The following is a 14,643-nucleotide window of genomic DNA, read 5'->3' as shown; positions in this document are numbered from 1 at the left end:
TAGCATTAGCCTAGATGAACACACACTCAGCATTCAGAGACATAAAAACAAAAAGACCCTATGTCTTCAAAACAATAAACAAACAAACCATCACCGAGATCACTGTTGTTTGTTTGTTTGTTGTTTTTGTTTGTTTGTTTGTTTTGGGGGGGTTGGTTAATGATTATTATTTTTTTGATGCTGTAATAGCCTCTGCTTTAACTACCTGCATGGTATGGCAAACTCACTCTCAGAGGATTCACCTCCAAGAAAGCAGCTGCTCTTTCAAGAACTTTACCTTCTTGCTCCCTCTAGTGTTCTGAGAAATCAAGCACAGTTTTACCTACCCCTAATCAGAACACTCTTCCTCTCATTTCCTTTCCCATCACGTCCAACCAAATTGACTTGATAGGAAAGGACAGACACTGACTTTATTATAAGCAATAATTTGAAATGTAAACCTTCACCTAGCATGCTACTAAGAAATCCAAACTGTTGTAAGGTCCTTTACGTTGCTCAAATTAGTATTTCTTATCATTTGCAGACAAAGCAATGTTTGGGCTTGGAAGAGACAAAGTAGACATGTATGCACTATTATGGCAGCTTCTAAGGACACCCGTTTTAACTAGACATTGTTGTCATAGACCCAAGTAGTGATCATCAGTTAACTTTTTCTATAACTAAAAGAAGAATGTGTCTGCATGTTGTACATAGTTACTTGTCTGATCATGATACAAACACATAAAACAACTGGCTAACTGCTTCAAGAAAACAAGTTTCTAATCTTAAAGGAAAATGGAACCTCAATCAGCTGTTGTTATTAACACTTATAGCTTGCTATAGATGGTGGTCATCCTGAATAATGAGCTTCTGAACTACTTGGTTATATATTAGAAACACTATTGCTATGCTTGCACCAAGCATACAATATGCATCAACCAGACAATTTGTATTATTCCCCAACTGCTGTTGAAGGCTCATCTTTACTTAAAAAAAATAAAATATATATATATTTGTTTTCAAAGCTAAGATCCAAAACATGAACACAGCACTGTCTGCCTGTAACTCCAATCTACCTAAAACAATGCTGCTCCCAGGCATCTCAGTGGAACAAGTTAAACTCTGAAATGTCAAGCTTACAAGACAAGACTGCGTTAATTAACTTCCTGATGAACAGGAGTACTTACAGCACGAATGTTTGAAGAATCTACTATAGAAAACAGATTATTTTGGTATCAAAACCTGGGGAGAATCTAGAAAACTAGCAATTGTACTTTTTCTGGTTTGACTTCTGCCAGTGACAGGCTGGAAACATCCCCAGGAAATAAAATGTGAAGGGAGCAAAAATCCACTTCTGCTGCATCAGCACAATCCTCCTGCCACCATATAAATTAGAGATGTGGAAGAGCAGTCTTTCTTTCTGGTAGTTTTCAGAGACATTTTTAAAGCTATTTTTGCTACACAAAGAAACATCTTGGATCAGAAAGATATGGAATAAAACTTTTTTTTTTTTTTTCCTACATCTACAAACTACTCTATCAGCCTTGCTATGGACAATGGTGGTCTTAATATATAGATACTATTTTAAGCTCCCATTCCTAATTACATTCAATCAGTTGAATTATATTCTGTAATGGTATATCAGAGGACAAAATTCTTGCACATGTATTTTGATTTAAATTTTATTTGCTTCACCACAATCTGCACCTAAGTCTTAGAAGGCAGATTTTATCCCACTGCTATGTAGAAGAAATAACTACAAGCCAACAATTAATACCATGAAAAGTTTTAACTTCATGTCTAACTGTGAATCACTAACAGAGTGATAGAGCTTTTTGATACACAGATGTACATTTTGAGAAATCAATATAAAACTTTTTAAAGGGTCTACATAATGCTGTCTTAACAAACAGGGTCATATTCTTTTCTTTACAAAATCAATTCAGTGTGAATCAAGAAAATGAGTCATCTTCATTTCCCCCCCCCTTCCACTAATGTTTCTCACTGCTCATAGTTTGGTTTCAGATCAAAGCAAGATAAAAGTGAATTAAAGATTCTTCTATTCTGTTATTCATATCTTACTAGAAATATATTTCCTTGTACATGCAGCATATTATTTAATATATTTTGTTTAACTGTGTTTGGTAAGAAATCGGAATAAAATGTATTTGTGGAAAGTGAAGCTTTATTTAAACTTAGTGAATACTTTTATCTGCATTTCACTGACAAGGTAAAAACAATAAAATCTCTACACAGATAAGTAAATTAGTTGAATCAGTAATGTATCTATTACCAAAATGAGTGTTAGTGTTTATTTGGTCAAATTTGTAAGGTAATAAGGCATAGCATTTTCAAAGACACCTAAGGGATTCATTTTCAGAGTCATTTTCATTTGGTAGAGAGAAAAAAAGGTAGATGCTTCATTTTTATTTTTATTTTTTTATTTTTATTTTTTTTAAAAAAAGGGTCATTTTGATTGAAAAATTATTAACAGCCAAAATATTTCTTTCATCTTCTGTCCCTCCCAATCTTCTACATTTACACTTGCAGAAAAAAAAAAAAAAAAAAAAAAAAAAAAAAAAAAAAAAGAGAGAGAGAGAGAAATAACAAACCAAAAATCAGATTAATGAGGTCAATGGCTTTTATTTTACTTTTTTTTTTTTTTTTTTTAACCAAAGAAACTACAAGAAACAACAAGCCCTTGGTTTGAAATAAACATTGTTTCTTCATCCTTGCCAATACACCCTGCCATTGTTTTCAGACATTTCTCCATTTCACGCTTAGTTTAGTGGTTCTTCTAGGAAGATATTGTACTTTTGAGATGGCTTCTGCCACCAGACCTTACCATCATAATATAATTAAGAGTTGGACTTTTATACCCACTCAAAGCTTCATTAAAGCCAAAGGGCTACATGCAAGCATCGTATTTGTTTTTATGTCACTGTGACCTAAATCAGTGTCATAACTATTTTATAGGCCGTTTGGCAACAGAAGCAGACAACATGGCAACTGGGGTCACCAGCATCATGTACATCTCTACGCTTCCCATTCAGTTTGGAAGGAAAGGACTAACACCCATCAAATTGGCAATTGCAGTCACAACAATTCTGGCCTCAGAAATGCAAACCTGGAAGAAGAAAATCTTTCTATAGTAGAAGAAAATCATTCTATAGTAGATTTCCCAACTCTGCACAAACCCACTGAAAAAAAAAAAAACTAAAACCTCTCCATACTTTCTGAGAGGCTTTCAATATTTGAGCTCTCTTAATTTTGCCTATAGGGACATTGTGTGAGACATACATGCTTTTTAATCTTCCAAATTCACCTAAAGAGAGACTAGTAGTCAAACTGACATTTTCCCCTGGGTTGTGAATGAACTAACACTCTAGTTTGTAGAGCAATCACTGAAAATTATCCACCAAATGCCTTGAATGACTTTCTACAGTTAGTGAAGAAACACGGCCCAATTGTTCAGTGATCAAACCCTAGAATTTAGATCTGATCAGGCACACAGTCATGTAAGTAAGAGTGATGGAGCAATAGCAATTCTAACTAACTCTCACCCTTGGATTTTGAATCTTGGCTCAAATTAACTGCATGCTCATAAGGTGCTTTCTGTGAATATTATCTGATGTTTATAAATGGGAGCTGTTCTTGTGAAAACAGCTACTCTGAACCATTGTGTAGCAAACAGACCTCCACGCACACTTTTGGAACTCACACAGAAGTGCCAGTGCTTTCTTTCATCTCTTCCTGAGCAAGGGATTGTGCATCCGCCACCTACTAATGCACCCTCTGCTGGAAGAAGCTAAGAGCAAGTGGGAGATCTTGTACAGAGCAGAACAGATCAAAGACATTGTCAGTGCCTCTAAAGTCTACAAGAGTAGCACATTTATTTAGAGAAAAGCCTCTAATGATTTAGGAGAAGTGAAGCAGAACTACGATCCACAGAAAAAGTCTCAGTTTTTCAGTATTCCCTACACAATTTAGAGGAAGTTTTTCACATCAATGATCTGGCAACCAATATAGGGAGGAAAAGTCAAAGCAGCTATCAAGGGAAAAAGACTTCCCTCAGATGCTGAGGTTGTTTCAGCTGGGGTCCTATTTAAGGACCTATGTAACACATAGTACTATAATAATAATAATAATAATAATAATAATAATAATAATAATAATAATAATAATAATAAATAGTGAGCTACAACATCTACAACATGACAGCAGTGGAGTGAAAACCAAAGACTAAGGACATGGATTGCTAAAAGCATATTAAAAGAATAATCATCTTGAGGAGAGTTCTAGCAAATACAACCCTCACTCAAAAGTGACAAAATCTCATTCTTCCTGAAAATCTTGTGACATTCTCTGTGTTACACCTACATATGTGCAATGGAGGTGTTTAGAAGTTGGCAAGCCCCACAGCAAGAAGCTTTCAAATTCTTCCTATGGCTGGTGCCTTGAAGTGGTTAAAAAGATGTCTCTTGCCACTTTCTAGATATATGCACCCTTCAGGCACAGACTAACATTGGATGTCTGCTGCCAGACTCCATTCCCAAGTTCAGACATGTAGCAGATGCTTGGTGCTCCTGCTGTTCTCACCTAAAGGTGTGAGGCACAGAAGTCAAAGCAAGGAGAAAGTGCACAGAAGATGGAGAAAAGGAAGGGAAAAAAAAAAAAAAAAAAAAAAAAAAAAAAAAAAAAGCCACAAGCTGAAATAATTTACTGAGCAAGTTCAAAGCCATGATACTGTCACTCTTTTCACTTTCTAACCTTTCTTTTCTACCACGCTTGTTGAGAATCTGCCCCAGAGAACCCATGTTTTACTGTTTTCAAGTAGCTAATTCAGTGAACTGTAATTGCAATTGAATAATTGAGGGTTTGGAGAAGTTGAATGTTGCTGGTCTTTTGCCCTTTCTTCCTTTCCTTTACACTTTCTTGTGTAATAAAACCGTAGCCTCTAGACAGCTTTTCATAATAGCTGCTCATTCAGTTCTTTTCCAAGCACTGGATCACATTTCTTCATCCTCTTAAGGCCAAAAGTCACCTCCCTGCCTTTCTATGTGCAGCCAAAATTTCTTTAGAAGATGAATTTAAGATTATGAGATAAAATACTGTGTCACATATATATTTTTTTACATATTGAATTTAACCTAATTGTAAACAGACTGTGTGTGTGAATAAATCCAATTCATGATTATATGAGCGGAACCAAGGAACAGGATGTGAGGGAAGGATGCAAGCAGGTAGAAGAGGACATAATTTTACATGAACAATAAAATGTTTTTTGTGTGTTTTGTTTTGTTTTGATTATGCCCCCTTGAAGGTTTGAACAGACTCCCAGTTTTGTAGAACAAGACAAGGTAAGCCATTTAAAGTCTTGCCAGGTCCTGACTGAATTGCTGGACTTTTATGTGAATATGGTGAATTAAGCTGTAGAGAAAACAGAATTTGATTCTCATTCGTCAGAGTGATGGAATGAGGAACCCTGTGAACACAACTGGCAATGAAAAGCAACACAAGAAATCACTTTTGAGTCAGAGTAAAGAGGGTTCAGCTCCATGAGATGCTGAACTAGGCCAGTTCCCACTAAAGGCCAGGACCTGCTTCTCTATTCTTTCATGCATTCATTGGAATATAAAATTCTGCTATTCTGACATGTCAGTGTTTCATCTTATACTTACTGTTGACAATGGGATGTCAAAAAATGACCAAAGGCCCCAGAAGTGAGCAGAATTGTGGGTGATCAACACAATACCAGCCAAGTTCATATATAATGAGCAACCCTCCTGTTGGGAAATAATTTGGCCTGGTCATGTTGATGGCTATTACCAGGATTACTGTGTTATGTCAGGGTTTTTTTTCATTAGCATTAAAGATATTCTTTGTTCTTTTATGAGAGTTCTGTCCTTCCCTCCAAAAATAATATGCATGGCCTCTCTACTATTCCTGTGGCTCAGAGAAACACAATAACACTGGCAGCCTACCTCCAAGGTTCTTTCACTTCAATCTTACAGCAATATAAATTGCCTCAAAAATAAATATATAAATAAATAATAAATAAACAAACTTTTCCTTTCACTCTATTCCCTTTTTCTTTTACTTTATTCCCCTTCCCCTCCTACTCTCTGTCTCTTTTGGTCTGGCTGCACACCTGGGATGGTTTTGAAAAACTGACCTACAAATAAAACAGCTTCTCATTTCAAATCTCTTGAGCTAGTCTTTCTCTATTTAGTTTTAAATATTGGGAGACCTGTCTTACAAGACAGACCAATGGACTGAAAAAAATGCAGATGCTCTGGTTGTCTCTAGACTTAATGACAAGACCACATATTTGATTTACTAATCTCAGAAAAAGGGTTCTTTTCATAATTTTGCCACTATATTCCCTCACAGCCTGAAACAAGTAATTTATTCATTTTGTTTATACCTTCTTGTTTGGGGAAAATATTTTGACTATTTATACTTAACATTTTTGAAATCTTCTACTGTCATATCTTCAGAGCACATTAGACAACTGCATCTGTTTTCATTGTCTAATCATATGTATCACAGTTTGCTGAAAATAAGAATACATCCTGTATAAAATGCCTCCCAACACCATTGCCTTTTGATCCAACAAATACTTACTTCTTTGGCACAGTGAAAGAGTAGACCTGAAGGAATTAAAAACAGATTGTGCAGCTGATACACCAGAAGGAAAGGATGCCATTCAAAGGGACCTGGACAAGCTGAGAAGTGGGCCAATGTGAACTGCATGAGGTTCAACAAGTCCAAGTGCAAGGTGCTACACGTGGGTCAGGTCAATCCCAGACATGAGGATAGACCAGTAGAAGAACTCATTAAGAGCAGCCCTGCAGAGAAGGACTCAGGTGTTCTGGTGGACAAAAAGCTCAACATGAGCCAGCAGCGTGTGCTTTGTAGCCCAGAAGGCCACTGTGTCCTGGGCTGCATCAACAGGAGTGGCCAGCAGGTCAAGAGACGCGATTGTCCCCCTCTGTCCTGCCCTTGTGAGGCCCCGCTTGGAGTGCTGCATCCAGGTCTGGGGCCCCCAGCACAAGAAGGATGTGGGGCTGTTAGAATGGGTCCGTGAAGATAATCAGAGGTCTGGAGCACCTCTCCTATGAAGAAAGGCTGAGAGAGCCAGGAATGTTCAGCCTGGAGAACAGAGAGCTCCAAGGAGACCTCATTGTGCCCTTTCAGTACTTAAAGGGAACTTATAAAAAAGATGGAGAACAACCTTTTACACAGACAGATGGCAATAGAACAAGGAGAAATGGTTTTAAACTAAAAGAGGCAAGATTTATGTCAGATGTGAGGAGGAAATTGATCTTGAGTGGTGAGTGCCTCAAGAGGGTGGTGAGGCACTGGAACAGTTTGCCTCAATTACTAGAAAATCTATTTCTTAATTGCAGTTTGCAAAAAGAAGAAAAAAATCTTCAAAATATATTTTGTGCAATAACTTTTACTGCTGGTTAAACCAAACCATGCATTCACTGAAAATAAATAAATACATAAATACTAGTAAAATATGGTTGTCTCAATAGCATCACGTGAAGAGCCTCAGCTCTAGGCCATCAATAAGTATTTTAAGTGACTAGTTGGCCATCGGCAAGCATCCCTTCTAATCATTTAGTTACCTTTGGGGAAAAGAAACAAAAAAAAATAAAAACTTCAAAATGTGTATGACCTTAATGCTTACTTTTCATATACTGAGAATGCTCTCAGATCTAGGTTCAACCTGTTCTGTATTCACATATTACTAATAGAATTGATACATCTTAACAGACTTCTGTTAAGAAAATAATTTGATATTCTTTTTATTAGATGCTTATTGTCAGCTACAAAGTCCTGGATGACTACAATTCCTTAGCTAGATCATTATGTGAATTTTCCATTTTACTCAGAACAAATGCCACACATTCCTTCACTCAAGTTTTCCTTACCCATAATTTTTAAAGTCTGAAGAACCAGCTCTGAACCAGCTCTACCAGCTCGTTTGAAACCAACTTTGAAAAAAAAAAAAAAAAACACTTTCACTTTTTGTAGAAGTTGAATCAAGTTCCAAATGATTTAAGTCTGAGAAGATTGTTAAGATTTTGCAGGGGTCTAGTTACTGAATATAATAATATGTATAATGTGCATAGAAGAGAAATTGAATTATATGCAATACACTTAATTATAAACCAGCATTTACTACCTCAGTATGAGGGTGGAAGAACTCCTGATTGATCTTACCTTAAATTCCAGCACATTAGATGTTCCTATTCTTTTCCTGCTGGGTGCTTCATAGTCAGCTGAATCCTAAGGCACTTCTTTAAATTGTCCATGGCACCAGCAGCTTAACAGGCAGCAAAATTATACACATATTTTATCCTGTAGCTGGAATAAATTAGTTGCACATGGAAAACTGACCTGTTGACATTTACTTTTTTTAGCTTATATTTTCTGTTTCTCCACTTGTATTTTGTGGGAAAGCTGGTATGAACATTGCCAGTTTGATCTGCCTAAGCTAAGGATGTGCATACACTTTTACAGTGCAAAAGTCTGATTACAGCTTTTTTGTGGCCATTGCTCAAGGAGGCAGAATGAGCCCCAACATCTATTTCCATGAAGCAATAGGCATGAGGGCACTGCTGAAACAATATTCACTGTATTGCTAAAATTTAATAAAGAAGAAAAATGTTTTGGTTTCTTCAGTGATCCATATCATCATTCAGCATGGAGAATTCATCTGTTAAAACATTCAGCAGAACCTTACCTGGTGAAAGCAGCAGACTATTGCTTTCTCTGTAATAGCAAGATAGCTGTGATTTCTGCTTCACACATGCTGCGCATTCCATTGCACTTACAGCATTAGTTTTATTTGCAAGTACCTAACATGCAACTCAGGAAGCATCTTCACTTTAGTTACTGTAGATCTCAGGAAAATTGTCTGACCTAGCTGGCTTTCAATCACTTAAAGCAAGATATTCACACTGCTAGCTTTGATCTCCCTATTCTTTAGAAAGAAAAATTGAAAGTGCTGACATAAAAAGATTAAATCACATTAAACTGAATCAAAGACACTGTCAGCTTTTCTACTTACTAGGAAAAAAACAGGAAAGTAATATTCTTAGCTAAATTAGGTTTAGACTGATATATGAGTTGAACAGCTCCAACAAGAGCCAGATTCAACTCACTAATTTAGGAGATTTCAGACCCCAATTGTTCAAATTTCATAAGGACAAACAAACTCATAAGGCTCCCATCATCATCCCAGTCAGGGTACACATTTCCACTACCCTGAGAGAAATTTAACATCTTCGGTCATGACTGAATCAAACCAGGAAATATGGTGGGTTTTTTGTTGTTGTTGTTTTTCAGGGCAGAAATGTATTCAGAAATTTAATATGAAGTAGGATGCAAAATGTCAGTTCATGAGTTTTACCATCCTGTCCACTACTCCCATGACCCCACCACCTTTATTGAATTTGTGGTCCTTTGATCTAAGGTTCAGCCCTACAGTTTATTTTTGACCACTTTATTCTATAATTTTATGAAAGTTAAGCTAGGGCCTGAAATAATCTGCACTACAGTTGGCAGAAGCTCTTCTGTTGATTTAGACAATGGAATAGTCGCTTAAAGTATGAAAATCATCTCCCCAGCTTTGATTTTGAGCATTTGAGAATTTCAGTTGATTTCCTAATTCCAAGCTTAATCCCAGTTTAAGACCCGGGGTCAAGGGAATATATTCATACTAAAAAAAAAAAAATACCAGTTGAAATATCTTCCCTATCAAAAGTCTTCACAAGAAAAGTTACTGTTTTGAATCCTCAGCCGTCTTTGATTCAAAATTCAGGAGTGTCAGAAGAAGAGGTATTTCTGCATGCTCTGTGAATTCAAGGACTATTTCATCATTAACATATAAATGGCCTTTTCTGTCCAGACTCCTAGTTTAGGACTTTTTTTATTATTATCATTTTTTAATTAAAAAAAATCTTCAAAAACTGGTCTTGAAACTTACATATTTCAGGAATGCAGCAATTCAAGGAGATGGAAAATGTCCTCTGAGACAGAACCCAGTACACTGGAACTCAATTAGATTTTGACCTTCTTCAACCATAAAGGATTGGGAGACAAACATTGTTTGCTACTTGCCTGAATTAAATTGGGTCTCCTGAGATGCATATGAAGCAATTTAAAAAAAGAAAAACACTGTTAACTGAATTTACTCAACCATCAGTCTGAAGTAAACCTTATTTACTGTATTCATCTATTACACTAATATAATCTTTCACATTTTAATAAGAAAAAATGACATTTAATTAGTGTTACACAGCCAAACCCTGAAAAAGATCCCCTATCTACACATTCAGCTAGGCCACCATTTTTCAGCTTCACCACACAAGTCCTGTATACTTTAATGCTTCCCTTGGTCTAAGAAAGCAGTAGGACTGTTTTATTAATTCAACTCCCTGTCACACTTCCTAGGCAGAAGTTGACATTCTTGTCACAATTCTATACAAATGGGACCTTTAAGCTTTATAAGCTTTATAAGCCTTATGCCCCGACAACTGACACTCTCTCCTTTCCCAAAACCATCCTTCTAAATTTCTCCATGTGTGGTTCATTTTTTAAAGACTTGTGATGTTTGAAAGACAGAGATATTAGTGATTATTAAACAATACAAATAATTAAAAAAAAAAAAAAAAGAGAGAAAGAAAGAAAAAAAAAGAAAGAAAGACCTATGCACATCTTCTTTCCATGCTTTCCTTTCTATTTTTCCATCCTAGCAACAGCTCCAGAAGCTTTCTTCTGTTGAGTGGATTCAGATTATGACTCAAAGATGCTTGGTTGTGCCTTGTACATTCAGTGTCTTCCATCCTAAGTAGGCCACTCTTAGCATACCCCTGTTTCTGCCAAAATTTCCAGCATCTGCCTTCTTTTCTTTTGCCCCCTACCTCTTTCACACATTGTTAAGACTGAAGACTGACCATTCTTCTTTTGTTTGTAAACCTGAGAAATCTCATTCAGAAAAAATTTAATTGTTTTCACCTCAAACACAGCCATCCCATTGTACCAGGGTAATAAAGTAATTTCATAAACTCACTTGCTTTGATCTATAGATACATACAAGTCTGTATGTCAAGTCTTTAAATCTTCACTTTTTTTTTTTTTTTTTTCCTTTAGGACTTCATTTCACCTTTATAAAAATAGGCAACCTGAATTCTAATTTTAGAAAAGGAAACTGGGACAAAACCACAACAACAAACCAAGTGTTAGTAAAAGCATTAATAAGGAGTCTCTGAGTCAGCTTGAAAATCCTAAAACACATTTTTTGTTGTTGTTGTTTAATATTTCATCACTGTACAGCAGGGAATTAGATCATTAGCACTAAAAAAAAATAAATGTTTTAAAATCAGATTTTTCAATCTCAAGGTATAGCTCCCACCTACCTTGCCCACCCCAGAACCCAGCAATACACTTCCAAGTCAAGAGTTCTATAGTTTCAACTATTGAGCAATATAGTCCAACAGTGATATCAGCTACTTTTAGAGAATTGCAAAAGGGCTTGACTTGGAAAAGCCAGCAGCTTACTTCACAAAAATTTTCATTATTTTTTTTCCACAAAACAAAAGGAGTTTTAATTCATTTATTTTATTTTCATATTCATTTATTTTATTTATTCACTTCTTTTACATGTGCATAGGCTGAAGGCTTTGACATTGCCTCATATGAAGTATCTAGCACCAATATACACAATTATTGAAAAGTTTATTGACCAATGTCTGAATGCTTAGCTTATTTTTTTAATATGTCCCTTAAACAGAATTTTGACATTTTCTTAAGAAAAAGAAAAAAAAAAAAAAAGCTGAGGAAAAGGAAATAGGTCATTAAAAAGATACTTGAGAATTCCTCCAGCAGCAACCTGTAGGCGTAAGGGAAAACTCATTGTCAAGTATGATTTATGAAGCCTCATTAAATTTACTTAACATAACTGGGAAGCAGACTAGTACACTAATACCCTCTTTAACATAAACCTTCATGGAATATAGTGCATCCTTTACACAATAAAAAGGCTAATATAGCTTGTCACAACACAGATCTGAACTAATGCAGAAGTCAAAAGGCTCTCAATTTGTGCTATTAAATACAAATATTGGGTGATAGCCTAGCTATTTCAACCATTCAATGATTTTTTTCTTGCCTTTTTCATGTAAAAATCAGTTATTAAGTGCGCATGCAAGAGAAAATTACTGTAGTCAAATGAATATAGATCCACCACAAAAAATAAAATAAAAAATACACCATACAAAGTGACATTTCAGATCAGCTTTTTTTCTCTTTCTTACACAAAGCTGCATTAATTAAGCTACATGTATTATAAAATTCCAGTTCATTTCAAAGCATTACTTTCTGGCAGATTTTTGGTCTGCATGTAACTAATCTTGTTTTACTGAGAACTTGTATCATTCCTTCTGGACTACAAATGCCAACTCACCTCTGCTCCTACTATATTCTTCTCACTCACAAACTGTTAAAAGCTGAAAGTTTTATTACATAAAAAAAATGTGTGTATATATACACAAACAAACACATACACAAATGTTGCTGAAGCTCTATCCTGTTCTGAGCCTAGACTGGCAGGTGGTCTTGACGAACGATGGGAGGTTCCTGTGAAGAAGGCGAGGTACCTTGCTGTTGTGTGGCAAAATTAATAAATACCTGTAAGGCAAGAAAAAAGTAGGACTTTCAAAATAACAGTATTTGAACAAAAACTTTGGAGATGTAGATGGTGATTTTTTTTCAGTTGCTTTTCTAAGCTTTTCTGACACAAAAATTAATAGTTTATGCTGCAAGAACCCCCTTAGAGATATGTTTTGTAAACTCTATAAATAATCCCTCTTCACCTCTCCAGCTAACACAGTGGTTGATGAACTATAAAAACAATGGTAAAATGAGTTACCAACTTATATATGAAAATCATATTTTACTGCTACACAAGTTACTGAGAAATAATTGTTTTACTTTGCATTTAAACGGCACGCCAGAGGAACTTGAGCCTGCTGTTTCTATCAACCACCATCACACAGATGAAGGTCCAGATATTTCAAGGCAAAGGTATACTTCTGAACACTACACAGTAATGATTCAACAGCTCATGTTCCTCCCTGATATATATATATTTTTATTTTTTTTTCTGAACAGATCTTACAACAGAAAGACTTGTTCACTTTTAAATCACATAACTATTTGACAGCAAGGAATGGAGAGGGAAAGATGGTTATTCTTGATTCAAATGATCATATTATTCATATGCAAACAAACAGGGTGTATAATAAGGATGTTTGTTATTCAAGAGAACTATTTTCCTGTTTAAGACTGACACTCAGTCAGGGAGAAGAAGCAAGAGTAGGTGACTGAGGTGATGAATCACCATGAATAATGCAGAGGAAGTAAGCTTGAGTGAACAACTCCTGAACAATCATGAGGCTGAAATAATCTTACATTCAGCTATTCAGTGAATAGATAATTTACAAGCAGTTAAAAGATTAGTACAAATCAGAATATTTCACTAATGATTTGCACAAGGGTAAAGGAGCACGTTCACACCATTTATCATACAAATTAATGCTTTGACTAGATGTGACTCCCTTGGTTTGCAGAATACATAACAAGAAGTTGCATACAAGAATGCTCTAATACATCACAGCCACTCAGAAATCCCACCCTTGCTATTGTTCTCTTATTCCTTCTGCCCAAACAGGATTTATTAGTTGTTAATAGTGGGGTCTCTTCTGTCTGTTTCTTCTGTTTGTGCATTTCCACTATTCTCTATTGTGCAGCATAATACTCACTGAAAAAAAAAAAAAAATCAAAGGAAAATGTCCTGTAAGCCTATGGTTTACTGTGATTTACAGACTTCTTCAGTCTTTTGAAGGGTATTGGTAAGATCCCAACTTTTGCACTGTGGAGGGTTGTTCACAGTCCTGCCTTCTCATCCTACACAGAATGAGTAATCTAATGAGTAATTATGCTTGCACATATAATACAAACATGTGACTTCATGTGCTGCTTTGACTGTGCTCACCTGCAGTGTAAAAGCAGTAGGGTTCACATGTTACTGTGTAGATCTGAGATAGTCTGGAACTGCTGGTTTATCACATACATCCAGCAAATGATTTTAATGCACCAATAATTACAGTAACACAGAATGTTTACGGTTAAAAAATAAAAAAATAAAAAAATACCTGTTCCAGCGTGGTTTGGTTCATGGAGTAGTGTTTGATTTGGAGAAAATCTTTGTGGTTCTCTAGGACTCTGAAGAGCTCAGCTAAGCATCCCTCACTTCGAGGGATGTGGTATTCAAGCAGGTTAAGATGCTGTCCCTATAAAGAAGTAAAAATAATAAAAACAGATAAAAGTGAATGCACACGATGATGAAGCTGTATTTGCTTTAACCAATCTGGTTTCAGTAGACCTTCACTGCAAATTAGCAATATAAGCTTTTAAATAAGAATATATTTTGCCTGCATTGGTAGCTAAATAAAATGCTCTTACTCAGGACATATGTATTTAGTGCATGTTCTGAGATGACATTTTGTTAATCTCATAAAGGATATATAAATTTAGGACACTTTTATGTTATAGGATTGAAATTTAATTGATGGTAGCCCTGATACA

The 14,643-nt window shown here is 35.7% G+C and overlaps 1 protein-coding gene across 5 annotated transcripts in view; it reads right to left on the bottom strand.

Moving 5' to 3' along the window:
* Nucleotides 1-11,655: 11,655 nt before the first annotated feature.
* Nucleotides 11,656-14,643, bottom strand: part of LOC311432077 (ATP-binding cassette sub-family A member 13-like) — a 155,154-nt gene continuing 152,166 nt past the window's right edge. For all 5 annotated transcript variants that reach the window (XM_084510132.1, XM_084510133.1, XM_084510134.1 and 2 more), the window contains 2 exons: nt 14,211-14,348; nt 11,656-12,684 (listed from right to left, as the gene is read on the bottom strand). In XM_084510132.1, the coding sequence (XP_084366258.1) occupies nt 12,595-12,684; nt 14,211-14,348 (228 nt within the window). In that variant the 3' untranslated portion in view covers nt 11,656-12,594. The remainder of the gene's footprint in view (nt 12,685-14,210; nt 14,349-14,643) is intronic.

The sequence above is a fragment of the Aythya ferina genome (assembly GCF_964211825.1).
Source record: "Aythya ferina genome assembly, chromosome: 2".
NCBI lineage: Eukaryota > Metazoa > Chordata > Aves > Anseriformes > Anatidae > Aythya > Aythya ferina.
Note: the sequence above shows the minus strand (reverse complement) of the source record. Positions and strands in the feature narration are given on the sequence as shown.